General features: G+C 61.6%; 1 protein-coding gene across 1 annotated transcript in view; it reads left to right on the top strand.

Annotated features, from left to right (window-relative positions):
* Nucleotides 1-18276, top strand: part of STARD8 (StAR related lipid transfer domain containing 8) — a gene marked incomplete at its 5' end in the record, with an annotated part of 69955 nt that overhangs the window by 2495 nt on the left and 49184 nt on the right. Inside the window, 1 exon segment of the mRNA XM_082004076.1 lies at nucleotides 11555-11588. Within this exon segment, the coding sequence (XP_081860202.1) occupies nucleotides 11555-11588 (34 nt within the window).

Here is an 18276-nt window from a genome sequence, read left to right as displayed (position 1 = left end):
AGCACTGCACCTGACAGAGATTCCTCTGTCGTGTTAATGAACCCCAAACCTCGGCCAGAAATAGGGCTGGGACCTTCCCCAGACAGCCGCTGTCGCTAGAGCTGTGCGAAAATATACCAGTAGGTCAAATCTAGTTTATCAAACGGCATTTAATTGTGCAAGCCTGAAAGACAGAAGCGTCTCTGTTGCTGCTGTTATTTTTTTAGCTGCTGAGCATGTTGGCTGCGGGAGGCAGGTAGCCGGGCACCGGCAGGAGCCGTGTGCGTGCGTGTGCACGCGTGTGCCGGTGCCCCTCGCGTGCCGCCAGCCCGCGCCACGCCGCGCCCGGGCAGGAGAGGCTGCCTGCGAAGGGAAGGGCTCCCAGGCAGCTCCCTGCGACATCGGCTGCGTTTCTGGGCCTGAGCTGGCGCGGGGAGCGCAGCGCTGGGGACTGTCCCTCTCCATTCAGCCCCTGGGACAGAGCCCGGCCGTGGCCCGGGCTGTCCTCTGGCTGTTAATAGCACAGCCCTTTGCTTTTCCTATACATTAGCCAGAGGAGCCTCCCTGCCCTCGCTAATAATAAGAGATGCTCGCAATTCCTTGTGCTGGCCTGGCGCCTGCCTCCGGGGGCAGAGGATTAATGTCCCAGCCAGGCTGTAGCAGCTGAGTAATATTCCCATGGGGAAGAGAAAGCTGCCTTGTGAGCATTCTGCTTATGCCGCTCTTTTATATGTAAGAATGCAGCCTGTATCACATTTCTTTTTATCTCCAAGATGCCTCTATGAACACTATGGCATAGGAGTGGGTTTTTGCTGGAGTTCTGCCTTGCGTGGGAATCTCTGCAGAGTCTTCCCAGACACTCTTTGGTGCTCGAATACAAACAGAGTGAAAATCAGTTAGGTGTACAGGTCTCAAAAAAAGCCATTTTCCTTCTGTATCACTTGGGTCTATTTGTAATCCGTGTAACTTGTCTATAGGATCTCAAACGTTACCGTATCAGTCAGGCTCTTTTAAATGCCTTTAAATAACTTGCTTCCCCCACGCTGGTCACCGCCGGATCACGACCTTAAACCAGTCAGCCTCAAACACAGACAACGCGAGGGGTGTGTGCCGAGGAATGACCTGAGCTCGGGCGCGGAGCCCGTGGATTTGGAAATGATCATGTAAAGGCTGAGACCAAATGTCCCCTGTGGATATTAGCCAGTGCGGGTGGACGAAGGAGAAGTGGGAGGAGGGATGGCGGCGGGCGCCCAGATCCGCCGCGATGTGCCCGATGGTCGCCCACCGCGGCCGCATCGCCCGGCTGGGCTGTGCGGAGCGTGGCAGAGCCCCGTCCCCCCCGAGCTGCCGCTGGCCGGGCACCTGCAGGTTATTTCTGCTTCACCCGCCGGGGCCGGGAGGTTATTTTTCGCCGGTGGCGTCACTGTCCTCGCCCGCAGCCCCGGGGCGCGGAGGTGGGGGTCCCGGCGAGCGCCTGGCGTGCAGCAGCTGGCCTCGGGGAGGGAGGGCTCCCCGCTTCTGGGGGGGGCCAGGACGCTCGCTAACAAGGCTGACGTTTTTATGTTGATGGAATTTCATAGTGCGATCCTCCTGCCGTTGAAGTCTTCGAGCGTTCTGGCTGACAGCTGGGGGCTTATAGATCCATAGAGGTCCCAGTGAATCTGGGCAGGAGCACTCGCAGCTTGTGCACCAGAAATCCCAGAAAAACATCACTGACTAATTTTTTCAGGGATGTCATCTCTAGTTTAGTGAAATTGGTGAGTTTTGCAAGTTTCTGTGAGGACTAATCATCTGAAAAGTTTATTTGGCTTTTGTGTGTATATGAAATAAATCAGTATTTGTAAATACGTTCACTGGTATTTACAAACCGGACCATCCTTTGTGGGGAAATGCACAGATTCAGCCTTTGCCAGGACCTCTGGGGCGACCGGGAATGGCGGGGGGCTTCTTGCAGCCATGGGTAAGGCACGGGGCCCTCAGGTGGTCTACGGGAGCCCAGAGCGAAGCTGCAATCGGTGCTGGGGGGAAGCATCAGCGGGGTGCGAACGGCACAAGCGCTGGGAGGGGGTCGTGTCCCGCTCGTGTCCCAGGGACCCTGCTTATGCCTCCCACCGGGAGCCGCGGCCGAGCACGCCGCAGCCACCTGCCGCTGGTGCTGGCTCGCTCGCGGTGCAGAACACCTCCCCAGAGGTGCCGGCGTGGACCCGGCTGCGTGCCCGGCGGCTGCTTGCAGGGCGTGCGGTGCAGGCGGTGGTGGAGCACAAGGAACGGCCAGTTCGCCGGGCGAGTGGCACATGCCCCACAGGCAAAGACCGGGGCGTCTCCCCTCGTCCTGGTCACAGCACCAGCGGGGTTGGCACACTCATAGCTTGTCTGTGGCTCCTCAAAGCAGAAGCAGCAGCTGTCCCCTGGAAATAGCTCTCCTTTGTCGTTAAATGGGCTCGCTCTTTCTATGTGCGTGTGCCAAGGCTGATCGCCCTGGACGGTGATCTTCTGTAATCAAGCCTGCTGTGGTCAAAACTGTTCCCTTGCTGTTCACCACCCCACGGCATCCCTCCCGGCACTGCATGCCCTCTCCCGGGGCGGTGGGGCTGGCCTGCTCCCCGGGTGGGTGGGCGGCAGAGCCGTGGTTCCCTGCCTGCCTGGGCTGGGGCCACTGCCAGCGGGATGTTTGGCAACGTCTGGTTGAGCAGCGAAGGCCTGGAGCCCCGTTCCGAGTGACAAAACTCGGTACCCGCTCCAAGACATTACATGACTCCTGTTTGAATGGTTTGTTTTCAGAATCAAAACCGAACAGCTTAGACTCTCATTTGTTAAAAAAAAAAAAAATCCAGATCTTAACAGTTTACTCCTGTTCCCGAACGCACCGTTGGAGACTGGAGCACGCACGTTGGGATTGCCTTTAACGAGGGTGTTCTTAAGGGAAAGCAGTGGTGGCAGGCGGGCGGGGAGCTCACTGCCTCGCCGGTGGTCTGGGGCGGCATGGATCAGCGGGAAGCTGGGGAATGTCTTCTGCTGCTCTTCGACGTTTCTGTATCTCAGTCGGCTTCTCGTGGTCCAGCCGCTGTGGTGCCTGGTGCCTCTTCAGTAGCAAGGCACCAAGCCTAGGAGAGACTGTCGGCCTCTCGGCTGGTGCCCGCCGCCGCCGTCTGCGCTGGGGGTGGCGTCGCAGCCCAAGCCCCGGCCGCGGGGCGCCGTGTGCCGACCCTTCCCGGGCAGAGCCCCCCACAGCCCCTCGCCCGGGGGCATGGGAAGGCTGGTCAAGCCCAGGAGGGGCTCAGCCCTGTCTTTGGAACGGCACGGTCCATGACGCTTCCCGTGGGCGGCGGGTTTCACGTCTTCCCCAGCCCTCCTCCTCTCGCCACCCGCGCGGTGTCGCAGCCCCGGCCCGGCGCTGCCAGCCCTGCCCCGTCAGCACCCGCCCAGCGATTCAGCCTCATTAAAAGAAAAGGGTTACTGTTCCCGCTATGCTAATAGGGCAAACGCCGGCTCTGCAGTAGCTGCTCCCTTCCTGACCCGAGGGAGATGCCTGCGCGCAGCAGCAAGTGGAAAATCACTGCGTGCTAACGGCTCGCGCGGGCCGCTCGCTGGCAAGGCGCAGCTCGCGCCCTGCTCACGCCTGTGCAGATGCCCCACGTTAGTGGGGCCAGTCCTCGGGAGCGGTACCGGCAGCGACGGTGGCTTCTCTTGCCGGCGAGGACGGTGCTTGGCAGGCTGCCAGCCTTTAGCTGTTATTAATACGGTGCTGGGTGCCGTGGAGCAGCAGCCGTGACAGCAATATGGGGCAAGAATAGCTCCTGGCCGCTGGCCTGTTCGGAGGCGACATGGGATCCTCTGGGGGATGATCGGTTGTGAGAAGAGGCTGTACCTGTGCTCCAAAATACCGGCCCCGTCCCACGCCTTATGGAGAAAGCAAGATGTTTGTGGCAGTGCTGGGTCTGGTCGGTGAGCACCCCGGTGTCCAACCCCGCTCCGGGCAGGCAGTGCGGGCAGCGGATGGGGCAGGGCTGGCATCTGCCATGTGGAAAACTGAGTGAGCGTGTACAGTGTGGTGTTTTCCTTAGAATCAGGCTTTTAAAATTAACTTATGTTTAACATGGGCTGTCACGTAAATCTGAAGGTGATAGTGATGCACATATATAGAGAATTAACAGAAATTGCTTTTTGTTTTTCCTGTAGATGCCTATGGCACGTTAGAAATGTTGGGAAGAGACAAATGCAGCAGTGGAGCCTGTGTCCTGGCATCACGTGGCAGAAATACCCGCTTTGGTGTGTACAGGCTTCAGCCCCTTTGCGGGGGGTCCCATCCCCAGGACCTGTTCTTACCGAGGGTGGTATCCTGCTATGCTGAAGAAGGACCCTAGATTTAAAATTACTTGAATGCTTTTGGCATGACTGGATAGGAAGAAGCTACACAAGTATGCAGAAGCCTCTGTGGTTTGTCTCCCAGGCCCTGGGAAGGAGACAGCTTTCTTCTGTTTGCACTAACTTGGTTGGTTTTTTTGCTTTTGGAGGCAGTGGGAGAAGGACCTAACACCGCCAGAGCAAGCAGCGAAGCGAGGTGCTGGCGGGGTTGTCTCTCTGGCAGTGCCTTTCTGGTGGGCTGGTGCAGTTCTGGTTAAAGCTGCGTGGCTGCCTCCCTTTCCGTGAGGACTTCCCTGGCTTTAGCAGGACGGAGCCATCTCCCTAGTCTGTCGTGATTAGCTTGGGGGTGTCTGTTTGCCGCCTGCTGCGCTGCCTGCGCTAGCCGGAACGGGCAGTTGCCCGTCCTCCCCCAGAGCAGAGCGCAGCGCTGAGGGGCGAGCCCCCAGTGGGGAGGGGGGCCCGGCATCGCTGCTGTCCCTGCGGGGACGTCCCTCCTGCCGCCTTCAGCCCCAGCCCTGGCAGAGAGGGGAGCGAAGGAGCATGTCTCCTGCACCCAAACCATACCGAGGGCAGGGGCTCTGGGTACCCGCCGGTCCGTGCCCACGCATGTGCCCTTGCCCGCGTCCCAGTCCGGCAGGGTGTTCTGCAGGCAGCAAGCCCTGCCCTTACAGCCTGGGGCTCCGCAGCCAGCTCTGCCCGTACACGCCAGCTCTGCCCTGCTCCGAGGGGGAAGCCCGTGAGAAGAGTTGAGAAGTCTCCCCAGGCCACCTGGAGTGACGATGGCCAGGAGCACCTTCTGCAGGGCCCCACGGTGGCAGTCCCCTGGCAGCTTCAACACTATGGCAGCGGTACCCAGCGAGCCGGACGGGGCTGTCTGGAAATGGGCGCTCATCTCAGCTGCCTTTGTCCACCGCGGGGAAGTATTTGCAAGTCCTCAGAATAAAAACTGTGGCCCTTGAGGCAGCGGTGAGGGAGTTGCGGGGGGTGGCTGACTGTCAGGCAGCAGCGCCTGGCTTTGACTCACACGTGCACCCTCCTACGGGTAAGATGCTTGCTAGGAAAGGTGACCCCAGGCCAGCGTCCCAGAGAGGTGAGACTGACTTCCCAGCCCCAGGCGTTTAAAGGAGAAAAGAGGCTGATACACAACGCCTACGCCTCGGTGCCCCCAGCCCCACTGCGCTGGCCCAGTAAGGCAGGGGACACAGCGGTGCCAAGCCCAGGAGCGGTGCCAAAACCTGCTGAGGAACGAGCGAGGGGGAGATGATGGAAGGAGGCAGCTGGAGCTGGCACCGGGCACGCCGCCGCCTGCGTGCTGCTGCCGGGGCCGCGCCGGGGCTGCTGGGGCAGCGCTTGCGGATCCCGGGGGCCTGGGTGTGGGTCAGGTCTGCGGGACGTTACAGGGGTGGCAATGCCCCATGCCATCTTCTCCAGGCAGATGCAGCTTCTCCAGCTCTGCTGCGTCACGGTCCTCCGCGCTCCTCTCCTCGCCTTATCCCCAGCGCCCGCTTCCCACAAGCTGTGACCGCTCTCTCCACTTCACTGTGGAGAGCACCAGCAAGACCGGTACCGATCCCACTGTAACGGAGATCTGGGATGTGAGCGCGCTCCTCTGGCTCAGCCGTGGTGGTGGCAGCGGCCGGAAGGACTGCCACGCACCGTGGGACATCCTGTGCCTGCACCGCTGCTGAGCCGGGTCCTGCCATCTGCGGCCCACTAGTGCTTTGCTCACCCCCGCTCCTCTCCTTGCCGGTCCTGTCTTCCCCGGCACTGGTGACAGGCAGGCAAAAGCGGCGGAGGTGGCCACAGGACGGCAGGAGCAGCCTGCTGGCGCTGGGCCTGCTGCGGGGGGCCCCAGCGCCACGTCCTGGGCCGCCCTCGCTGACATTTGGCAGCGGGCTCGGCTGCCGCGTGCACCAACTGCTGGGGTATCGCGCTACAAACGGCGCCTTGTCCTGGGGGAGAGCCGCCGCGCTCCTGCATGCCAGCGTGCGCTAGCTGCCCGCCGTCAGCGCGCGCGGGCCCCGGGCTGGGCAGGGGCCGGATGGGCCCCGGCGGCGCGTGGAGCCGAATGCCAGCCTGGGGTGGGCGGTGGGCAGGAGCGGTGCCGCCGGCTCGCTGGGCACCCACCACGCGTCATGTGGGAGCGTGGCTCAGCCCGGGCATCACTGCTGATCAACTCGCCGTGGCTCATTCTGAAATAACCTCGTAAATCACCGTGGTGGGGTCGTCTTATACGCTTGAAGAAGCCTTCTCGCCTGGGGGCCTGTGTGCCAGATGGCTCGCGCAAAAGTCTGTGGCATTGCCTTTTATTATCATCCTTCTCGTGCACAAACGCTAAGCTTGCACACACGTCTGCGGAAGGAAGGTCAGGAGCTGTGAACAGAGCCGGGGTGAACGGCTGGGCCGCGCCTGAGCACTGCGCGTGCTTTTTCCCCACGTTTTTCTCCCCGCGGGGGTCACACCCGCAGGCTTGCCCAGCGGTGCCCGCTGCCCCGCGGACAGGCTGGCTGCCCGCGGCGAACCCGGCCGCGCCGGTGCGTGCAGAGGCTGCGGGCTGCGGCGCGGGCGTCCGGGGACGACAACGTGACCACGTGGGGACGGCTCGTCCCTCGGAGGGGACAGCACCAGGAGCCCGCTGCGAGCGCCTCGGTGACCGCTGCTGGTGAGCTGGAGCTGGAGTGAAAATCTAACCCGCCTGGGGTTTGGGTTTCCAACGTCCTACATGTGCCTTTGACAGCCGAGCCCCCGTTCCTTCTGCCCCGGGGGTGTTTCTTTTCCCTCGCCCCTTCCCGCAGCCTGGGAGCGGGAGTGCTGCCCGGTGCACTCGAGGCAGGAAGGAAAGCCTGGAGCTGTTTAAAACTCGCAATCTTCAGGGAATTTCGATCGCTATCCAAGCCTGTTCGCGACCAACTGAATAACGGTGCAGGGTTTGAATCGCTGGCCCGCCTCCGCAGGCAGCGCTGCCTCCTCCTCCCTCCCTCCCTGCCTGCGCCGAGCTCCTGCCCGCACTGGGGCTCTGCCCAGCTCCGTGTGCCGCAGGCAGCAGCCATGGGGGTGCCGGCGCGGGCTCTGCCCGGGGCCGGGGGCCGTGCCGCGGTCTAGGGGGGCTCTGCACCTGCCCCCCTGCCCGGCCCATCATGCCATTGCTGGATTTTTTCTGGGCTTGCTTCAAAAGAGCCAAGGTAAGGCACCGAGTATTTAAATGGTGTCCATCTTTCGACACCCTCCTAATTTCAGGAGAACCTGCCGGAAGGGACGGTGGGGGAGGTGGCTCTAACGGGGCTGGGGTGTGCGCACGGTGCCGGCCGTCTGCTCTGGGGGGATGTCGTGCCCGTGCCCCACGCGCACGTGACAGGTTAATTTTGGCCGGGCCGCATGCGGATGCGTCGGTCGGCGCGCCCTGTGCTCGCCCGCTGCCCGTCAGCGATGGCACCCGCGTCCCGGAGCCGGCAGCCCCAAGGGCAGGCGGGGTGCTGCGCCCGGCCGCACGCGGGCAGCGCGCGTGAATGGGCGCAGCACCAGCGGTTGTAACGCAGCCGCTGGTGGGCTCTGTGTGCGCCGGCTGCTGGCCCCCAGACGCGGCCCGCACACGCCACGCCGGGTCCTGCCGCGCACGGCCCGGGCGGTGCGGCCGGGCTGGGGGCACCCCTGCCAACGGGGGCTCGCCGGCAGCCTCGGGTCGCCCCGGCACCACGTCTGGCTTTGCCGACCCGGGGGACGGGGCGGCTGCGAGCGGGATGACAAAGGAACAGCCAGACCGGAGGCCCTGAGCTTTTAATTTCCTGCAGCAGTGGTTCTCATGGCATCTGGTATTTTTCATTCGGGTTTAATTCCTCATCTGTCGCCTTAATAACCTGCAGCTCGCTCTGACTGCCGCTGTTTGCCGCGTTGGATTTGTTATATTGCAGCCCGTGCGGTGCGGCAGTAGGTGTGCCGGGGAGATTTTGGAGATTGTCAGTAAGGATTCAGGAGCTTCAGACTGGAAAAAGCAGTAAAATCCCTTTCCAGCCAGTGCTGTACGCTGGGCCGTGTTGAGCGAGGGATCTGCTGTGGTGAAATGAATGTGGAATGCACGCCGTTCCCCCGGGGTTTCAATGCAAAGCTTAAAATAGTTGAGTCTAAAAATGACATTTGTGAAATTCATTAATAATATTAGTAGCTGTCTTGTCCCTGCTGTCTCCAGAGAGCTTAGCAAGTCCTCGTTAACCCTCCTCGTCCCTGTGAACTGTGTGTTGCCGCTGCCATCGTGCTCCTGGCAACAGGGAGCGGGTCCTGCGTCCCCCCTCGCAGAGCTACGGCTCCCGGAGGGCTCCAGCCTGGCCCGCGCTGGGCTCCCAGTGCCCGCGGACCTCAGTGCGCTCAAGAGCGACTAGCAGGCCGTTGGCAACCTCACGCCTGAGGAAGGGTCTGGTTGCCCAGCTGGCGTGGATGGTGTGAGCTGCTGGGAGCCGTGGGACGGCTCCTGCCCTGGCTGATCCCCACCTGGGTCCCACAAGTGCCGGACGAGTCCCCATGGAGTGCGAGGCTTTGGGAGAGGAGCAGCCGGGGCGCAGCTCTGCCCGGCCGGAGCCGAGAGCTGCTCCTAGGGCCGAGCGGCTGGGTGGGCTTTGAGGTGGGCTTTGGGGTTGTCTGGGCGCCCAGGAAGCCGAAGGGACAGCGGACACTGATGGCCTCGCATGGGGCTGAGGCTTCTGCATCAGCCTGGTTCCCCGTTTTCCTCCCTGTGCCGGTGTTGCTCGGCTACTTGCTGTGAGCAGCGGAGGAACGTGCAGGGCTCTGTCCGAGGGATTAATGCTTTTCAGGTTAAACGAGGTGGGGCTGTGGCTGGTGGCAGATTTTGTGGGAAAAAGAAGGTGTTGGGGCCAGGACGTGATGGCAGGGGAGCGGAGGCTCCCCAAAGCTGCCGTAGCATGGGGACCAGCTTTCCCTGCCCTTGCTGCGGCCTGGGAGAGCCACCCTACCTCACCGCCCACCAGACCCGGCCCCACTCTGAGGGTATCAGCTGCGTGTGCCGGCTGCCAGGCTGATGTCTGCAGAGCTCGTGATAACAGACCCGGTAGGGTGATCATCTCCCCGTCCAAACATTTTCGGCTCCGGTGCCCTCCAGTTGTCCGCGCGCTGCCAGAGCGGGCACAGAGCCGAGCGGGCAGCTCTCAGGCAGGCGCTGCCGCGGGAAGCCTGGCAGCGGGGAGATGGTTAAGCCCATCTCCCCCCGGCTCATCCCCAGCCCCGCTGCCCCGGCAGGAAGAGGGGTCCCGGGTGGCCCGTGGGAAAGGCCGGCTCAGCAGCACGCGGCATTCCTGCAGCGATCCCCGCCGGCACCTCTGGCCCTGCTCGGCACTGGAGGGGACTCGCCTGCACCTGGAGAGGGGCCTGGGGAGGGTCCCAGGCTCTGCGCTTGCCTCGGCACCCAGGCAGCGCAGGGACCCTCCTGCTGTTCCACCTCCGTGCAAGTCACCGTCATCTCCCGCGCGCTGGCGGGGCTCTGCCCTCTGTAAACCCCATTTCCCTCGGCTTTGTCCCCGCAGAAGGCCAGCCCCAGGCGAGGGGCAGCCCCTGTGCGCGGTGCTGGTGGCCCCTTCCCCACCCCGGGTGCTGCGCCCGTGCAGAGGCTCGGGGAGCGGGAGCCCAGCCTGCATTCAGCTTTGCTTTTTTTTCTTTTTTCCTTTCTTTATTGTTGGCTTTCCGTGCCTGCAGACGCCATTGTACGCTCTGCTCCCAGACCTGCTAATGCGATTAAAACGTGGACATCTCCACTGCCATCTGTGCAGCCACGCAGGTACCGAGGGACGCATTCAGGGGGCCCCAGCCCCGTGCCCCCTCCGCCGGCGTGAGGGTCCGTCCCACCGAGGCTGCCCCAGCACCGTCCGGAGCCAGACCCAGCTCCAGCGCGGGCTGGCGTCGCACTGGGTGGAGGGCAGAGCTGTGCCGGTTTGGGGTCGGCCCTCTGCCCTGTCGGTCCTGGTGACCTCTCAGCGCACAACACCCTTTTCCTTCCGTGTGGGAGCTGGGGGGCAGCTGGAGACAGGGTGCAAAGCCAGCGAGCGCGGATGCAGAAGGGAGCAGAAACTCGGTTGGGGCTTTGCTGGGCTGCAAGTCCCGGTGTTGAAATTCCCTTGTGGAGGCTCAAAGGGAAAAGGGCTGCTTCAGTAGCTCGCTCCCAGGCAGAGTCCAAGCGTCCTGGGATCTCTTTTCCTTCTGCTCCAGCTGTTTCTCACGCCATTAGCAGAGCCCTTCTTCAGAGGAGCTGCTGCAGCCCCCACAGCTGGTGGTCCCTGCCCCCTTCGTTCTGCTGCTGGAGAGAGCACCCAAAGCAGCTGCTCCTAAAGCAGATGCTCCCTGAGCCCCGGGGATCAGGCTGGATTCTTCTGAAATTTGTCTTGGAAAAGCAGTTGTTCTTCATGCACCGTGACGGTGCTTTTCACCCAAAGCCCTTGGGTGGAACCTGGGCCCTGGTGTATCCGGCGGGGAGGAGGAGGAGCGGGCGGTGACCCATGGGTTCCTGTGGCAGAGCCCTGTTTCCAGAGGGTCGAGGAGAGCTGTGCCGGGGCTGCAGGACTGGACCTGGGTGCGAGGCACAGCGCGTGGTACGCGGGCGGCTCACGGGCATCACGTGCGGCACAGTGGCGCAGAGCAGAGCACCGCGGTCTGCACGCTGGGAGGAACAGACCGCGTCCTCCCGAGCTCTGTTTTGGTTCTTGCTGCAGACCTGATGGCCCTTGCCATCCTGGCAATTCTGCAGCGCCCTTTTCAAGCTGTTGGGCAGAAAGGTCCGACTCCCCCGCTCGCCCTCTCTCCCCGGCTCCCTTCTGGCCCCAGGGGTGCAGAGCCCCTGGTCCTGGCTGCTGCTCCTGCTCCGATGGCTGCCAGGCAGCAGGGAGCCGCGGTGATGGGCGCGTGCCGGGCACGTCCTTCGCGAGAGCTCTGCTGTCCCCAGAGCCGGAGCAGGCGCCGCTGGGCCCAGCTCCTCTCCGGGGAGCAGGGAGGGAGGTGGTCCCCGGCCCATGGCCCTGCGTCCCTCCTGGGGCTGCCTCTGCCCTGCGCCCGCTCTCCTCCTGCCTGCCCCCCCTTCCCAAACTCCAGCGGCACCCAGGCACGGACCAGCGGCTGGAGCGGGGACCGAGCCCAAACGTGGGTGGTAGGAGACCATGAATGTGAAAATCAAAAAGATAACAAAATTATTTCTGTTCTTTTTTCTCTCTTTTCACAGTGTTTCACATTGCTAGAAGACAAAAAAGATGCAGGTAAGCTGCGACAATGCTTTTTGGGGCAAGAATGCCCTTGCTGTGGGCGGGCAGAGGTCGTGAGAAGAGGAGGACCGTCCCCTTGCTGGGCTTCTGGTTTCTTCTGCCAGCAGTATGATTTTCCCTCCAAACTGTTATTTTCCAAAGGGGTAGCAAAGGCAACCGGCGTGAGGCAGTGCTGGCCAGGGCACCCGCCGAGCCCCAGCGCTGCAGGAGGGACCCCCCAAGATGTGCCCAGCCCCTCCTTCGCCCCAAGCTCTCCCCACCCCGGCTGCAAACGCGGCGTGGCTGTACGTTGCAGGAATCACCAGTCAGTGGGGTGAGATCCCGGGCGCGGCGTGTGCGGAGGCGTCTGGCAGGGAGGAGCGGGCCCCCTCGCCAGCACGCCTGCGCTGCCGTCGCTGTGCCGACACGGTGAGCCGTTCAACCAGCACAGCCCAGCCCCGGCATCGGCTCTGCTCCTCTCTGGTTCCTTTTCAAACCCTCTCTTCTTTGTGGTGAACAGCTTCACCCTCCGCAAATAAGCTGGTTAGGAGCTCCGAGGCGCCGAGGCTGCCGCGCCGCAGGAGGGAGGGTCTCCCCGGCTTGGAGCCCCCTCCGCTTCTCCTGACTGAGGTGTCTCACCAGCAGCAGCCGGGCGGGAGGCAGGCGCGGTGCAGCTCCCGGCTGACCTGTGGCTGCCGTGCAGGTGTCCCTGGGCAGCTTCTGCCCTAACTGCCCCCCTGCAAAGGCGGGGGGAAGGCTGGGGGTCAGGGCCACCCTGCTGCGGGGGGCTCGCGGGTGCTGGGGAGGCCGGGGGCCGGCGGTGGTCTGCGGGAGGAGGAGGAGGAGCGCGCCTGTGGGGCTGGGAACCAGGGATGGGGCCAGGGCTTGCAGGCTCCTGGACGGGGCTCAGCCAAGCGCTTGTTTTAAGGACACTACAGGGCCCCGCTGCCGAGCTGGCCTGAAGCGGCGTTGCCGGTCCGGGCTGCTGCGCTGCCGGCCGTGAAGAAATGCTCTGGATCTTGCTTTGTCCTCATGTTCAACCCCCGAGAAACAGCCCTGGTGCTGCACGTGGCCCAGTGCGTGGGCAGGACGGGTAGAGGCCCTGCGTTTTATAATGTCACTGGCTGGTGTCGTGCAGGCTCTCTGCTCAGCGGCACCTCCAGAAGGTGGGACACCTCCCTCCAGGAGGGGCCCGGGCGCTCTCCTCTGCCCCGTGTCGGCTCCTCTGCTCTCGGCACAGAGCTCGGAACAGGTCCCACAGACGACGGCTCTCGAAGAGCAGCGAGGGCGGGGAGGAGCGGGGCTGCCCGCGCGGCCGGCCGGAGCCTCCGGCGCTGTGAGACGGGAAACGCCGCCGGACATACCCAGGGATGTCCCAGCAGCTCCCCTCGCTGGAGGGCAATGACCCGGCCTCTTGCTTGTCGTCGCCTTATGCGTCAGGTGAGCTCTGAGCCCAGGAGCACGGGAAAGCTGCGGGCAACAAAAGATGCTTTGAGAACAGAGCTCCAGAGGCGATCCTGGGTGGTCCCTCTCGTCCTGTCACTGGAGGGATTAACAACATGAATATCAAGAGCTTGTTAAAAAGGGTTACGGAGCCCTGTGCAAGGGAAAGGGCAGGGAAGACTCCTACAGATGGCATCCATGGCTAGGATTTTGGGGGGAAGTATGTCAGTAGGGTTTTTTTCCCCTTGGTTAAAACTGCCTCTAAAATCCAAGAATCTCTTGGTAAAGGCTCAGCTACATTCACAACAATCCCAGCCCACGCCTTCCCGGCCACACGTCGCCGTCCCAGCCCGACGAGCTCCGCGCTGCCGGGGGGATGCTCGGCCGCCGCGGCGTCACGCTTGCGTAGGGGTCTGAGGGCAGGAGGAGCAGGAGCCCTCGTGTACGTGAGCAGCTGCGCGGTTTCACACCAAAGCATTTGTCGCCTGTGATTCGATGCATCGACTGGAGCCGTGGCCGGCTACTCGGCATCGCTGCAGCTGCAGCAGCGTGGTGCCCTGCCACGTGAAGCACAGTGGAGCGTGGTCGAAGCTCTCCCTTTCACCTGAGTTACGCCGGACGTGGAGCAAGCCCGCTTGTTCATACCCTCCGCTGGGGTTGTCAAAGCTCTCCGAAGAGGCTGGTGCGGTCACTTACGGTCCTCTCAGCTGATCGTCCCTGGAAGGTGCTCTGGCAGACGGGGCTCACTTAAGGAAACGCTCAGATGGTGGGGTCAGGAGACATCGTTCCCTTCCCGGAAGATTTTTTAATCTCTTTGGCACTTTTGGAGTGGGTGCCAAGAGGACCTCAGCTCCCGAGACAGCAGCATGAGGCAGGATTGAGCTGGTTCTGCATTTATCCCGGTAACTGTAGGTAACGCGCCTATCCTGGCTCTTCCATGGCTTCCCGGAGCCTGCCCCCGATTCCCCCGCAGCAGGGCTCCTGTCCCAGCACAGCCGGCCAACTCCCTCAGCCGCTTCCCGAGGCGTGGCTCGGCCCGTTCCCAGCTCCCAGCTCCCAGCTCCCAGCTCCCAGCTCCCAGCTCCGTCCCCGCCTGCGAGCAGCCGGGGGCTGGGGCTGTGCTGCCACGGCCCCCTCCCTGGACGCCAGCCGCACACAGCCGCCGCTGCTTCCCACTGCCATTGAAATGGCTGGGTATGCCGCGCTCAGCTCCCTCGGCAGTAACGGTGGAAAACAACTTGGATTTCATCCTCCTTCTTGGAGGCCGTGTTCCAGCAGGAGCACACGGGGACTCGGTCTTCTCCCGGCAGCGGGTCTCTCCTCCTGCGGGCAACCCTGGCTGCGTGGGGGACGGCGCCCGCTGCGCGGCCCCGAGCCGTCCCGCTGGAGCAGTCCCAGCTGGGGCCGGGTTTCCATGGACTTCCTAACCCCCCGCTTCCTCTCCGGCATCCACTTCCCATGCATTGTTCTGGACAAAGCCGAAAGGAAAGGCTCGCACACCGGCCGTGCACGCAAAAACCGCAGCCTCCAAATAAGCTCCTGCCGATGGCAGCGCCGCGCCCGGAGCGGGATCGGGAGCGTGCTCTGCGAACGTCGCTGGGCAGCGGCCTGCTCTGGCTGCCGAGGGACGGGGACGGAGCTGACGGCTTCCGCCAGCGCAGCCGGGCAATGAGGATATTCCAGTGTTTGGAAAGTGGGCTTCTGCGGCTGGATGTGGTGAAATAATAGAGAAAAGAAGCACGAGGGACTCTGCTGAACTTTTGCCCCTGCGTGAAAGAATAAGGTTGTGTTTACCCAGCATCTGGATCTCTGAAAATAACCCGCTAAATTTAGCTGCTGTTGATATGTTGTCACAGCTGAGTTATTCTTCTCTCTTTACACGAAAATCTCCCGCGCTGGTTCTGTTCATTTGTAACCTGAGCACGAGCCCTTCGCTCCTCGCCTGGCATGTGCCCGCATGTCTGGTGCCCTGTTTTTGGGGAGAAAAGAGGGGGATTGGGATCTGTTTTCCTGTCATTGCTCGAATAGGGAGAGACACGGGCACTGGCCGCGTGGCTGCTGCGAGGGCGTGCAGCCACGCCAGGATGCGCAGGCGTGCAGGGACCGGCGCCGCGGCCGCGCTCCGGCTGCAGCGTCGGTGCAAGGGAGGAGACCTGTGGCGTGGGGTGGGATGCTGGACGTGGCTGCAGGGACCCGTTTCTGGGGAATTCTGAAACTCCGTAAGAAATCGCTGCCTGTTACGTGGCGGAAAATGTGGTCACGGGTCTGGATGCCAATCAAAGAGGTAGGAAGTAGAAAAGCTGAACTGAATGTGATTATTAGTGGTTTTGGTGTGACATGTGATGAAAGGGAGTCTGCGTTGCTGCTTCCATTTCCCTGCCTACCCGTGGGGTCAGTCTCGGGCTCGGCTGGTGAGTGACGCCGAAACGCTGACCTCGGTCCCAGAGTAACGTGGGGTCCCTCCTCGGAGCCACGGCAGCCCCCGGCGTCCGGGCGGGCGGCAGCCCCGGACCCCGAGCCCCACTGGTGCTGCCCTGGGAGCTGCAGCACCCGACTCATGCTCAGACGGGCTCTGCCACTCTTTTGGTTTTTTCCATGAAGGAAGAGGGCTGTTTCTCAAATATTCTTGCTTTCCTTCTGTTATAGCCTCTGTGGCCTCGCTCCTGGGCACTGTCCTGTCACTGGGAATTGGTCCCGGGGGTAGCGTAAAGTTCTTCTCAGTACTAAAAACTTTTAAAACAGAGTAAAAGTAAAAGTATACTTCCTAAACAAGAATTTACACACTAAAAAATCACCCTGCCAGGCCAGCTTGAGAGCAAACCAACAGTTCATGCTTCTTCCCCTCAGCTGTCCGGGAGCTCTTCGTGCTGCTGCTCCTCTGCAGCCCTGCGGAGAGCGGCTTGCAGGAAAGGCAGCTCCGACATCAATCCACGGAGCCATGCACGTAATTACATCCTGGGTTAATTAACAGGAGCCACCACGGCAGTGATGTGGGCATGCAAAGGACTCCTGTTAATATCTTCGCCTACAGCAAATTTCAACGCTTTTGGTTTGTTCTCGCGTCACCTTTTTGCTCTTTGGGCAAAAAACACAAAGGCTGCAGGATCAGCCCCCCCTTTTCCTCCCCCTGCCCCCCCGGAGGCACGACGTGCCCTCATGACTGGCTCCTGAGAAACAAGCCAAAAACCCGAGATGAAAAAAAATACTTTAAAAAGAAAATCAAAACCAATTTGGCCACACTTCAGTTTTTCCAATAGATGATCATGGGGAAACTATTTGTCAGAGGTGTGAGGCCCCTCTGGCCCACGAAACGAGACCGTTCCTCGTCCTTGTTCCCCTTCTGCCTATAAATGTTTCTGTCGCTCTGAAACGCAGCGACTGCTGCAGTAACTGGTCCCCATCCCCCAGCTCGTCTCCTCCGTCCTTCTGGGGCTTTAATTTCAGGGTCTGGAAGTTTTTCTGTGTCCTGTAGCTAAGAAAATGCAGATTTCCCCCCTCAGAACAGCAGGACCCTACCATGATCTGGGCGATTTGCTTTGAAGGCCAGAAAGGAGGAGCCCTCCTGGTTAGAGAGAGGGTCTTCCCTCATGCCGGCGCTTGGGAAGCGCCGGGAACGCTCTGGGAAAAGGCCCCTTTGGCCGCCCTGTGCCCAGTGAGCTGCCAGGCTCTTCCCGTGCCAGCAAGGAGCGGTCGTGGCAGACTGGAAAGAAGTTGCGGGCAAGAAAGTACGTTTATATCTGCAGCCTCGGGGGAGCTGGCATGGGACCAAAGGGATCAAGAGGGGAGTTTTGAGTGTGGTTACTCCCCTGAAATTAAAATGGGAAAATACGTTGAAAACTGAAAGGAAGGTTTGGCCGTACGAGGGTTTTTCTTTGGTAAGAGCTTTGACGTGTAAGCTGCATTAGAAACGCAAAGAAAGGTGATGTTCCCTGTGCCCGAAGTAACCCGCCTGCGCTCTGGAGAGCTGTAAATGGAGGAGGCTGCGGGCTGCGCCGGCGAACGCGGCCGCTGCGGGTGCCTTGGGATACTCGTGTGGTTTTTTCTTCGAAGCGTGGGAGGTCAGATGGCAAATAAAGGTGTGAGGTGTTTGCAGGCCAGTCTGATCACGTTAATCCCTTCTCTTCTTAACGAAGAGACTCTGCATCCCGCCTGACACGGCCGCTTTCATGTGCTTTGAATACCAGCCCACCCCCGGAGCGGAGGCACGGAGTGAGAGCGCTGATGCCGTGTGGGACCGGACCGCTGACGACTCTGTTTTAGGTGGATGCAGATGAAATGGGGAACACGTGAATCGTCATCACCTTGACCTTGACACCTGGCTCTGCTGCGCCCTGCGGCTGGGGAAAGGGCAGGCAGGGACGGGCAGGGGCAGGCAGGGCTGGGCGATGGGCGAGGACAGGCAGCAGGAGCCGGGGCTTCCTTAGGGAAACCAGCCCCAGCGCAGCCACAGCTCCCCTGCCTCCTCTTCCTCCTCTTCCTCACTCCGCATCTCAGCCCGTGGGAAGCGGCGAGACACCAGTCTCGCTGTCTGCTGGGGGTCAGCCCAGCCAGGGCCGGGGGGCGCGGGGCTGCGGGGGGCCTGGGGAGGTAGCGGTGGATGCAGGTAGCGGTGGGCGGGGGGGGGCACCGAGGCAGGGCTGCCAGTGGCAGGTGGGCTTCATGGGAGTCAGCGCAGGTGCGACGCAAGACGCGTCAGCGCGGGCTGAACACATGAGCTGAGAGGGGCCTGGGGTTTTGCTTCGCTTTCGGTCTAAAATAGTGTGAACTGGGTGATGTTCTGGCCTGGCGTCCCTGCTGCCGCTGCGCCTGAGCGGGCTGGCAAGGGCGTTCCTGGTACGGCAGGAGCGACAGCCCGCGTCTGCTGACGTCCCCAGGAAAACGGCAATGCTGGTGGGGCCTGACGTGTTTGTACCGGCTGTTTGGGCAAGGTGGAGCCTCGAGCCTTGTCGCTTTAATATTGCAGGCGCTAACCCCGCTCTGTTTGCTCTTTTTGCTCTGTTTGCAAAAAAAAAAGGCATTATTTTGTATTTGACAGTGTCTTAATGATGCTTGTATCAGTCTTTTTATTAAGACTGTTGAAATGCTTAAGGAATTTTTCTTTGTTTGGAACTCCAGTGCTAAAACCGGTTTGATGTGGCTTTTAAAGATGACTGTGATAATGGTGTGGGGATAACAATCCTGATAGTGATTTATTCTGGGTTGTGTGAAAGAGGAACTGCTGTGGCTCAGCTTCTCAGTCAGCTGTGATGCTCAGTGAAGA

This window comes from Phaethon aethereus (assembly GCF_964289735.1).
Source record: "Phaethon aethereus genome assembly, chromosome: 10".
NCBI classification, from domain to species: Eukaryota; Metazoa; Chordata; class Aves; order Phaethontiformes; family Phaethontidae; genus Phaethon; species Phaethon aethereus.
Note: the sequence above shows the minus strand (reverse complement) of the source record. Positions and strands in the feature narration are given on the sequence as shown.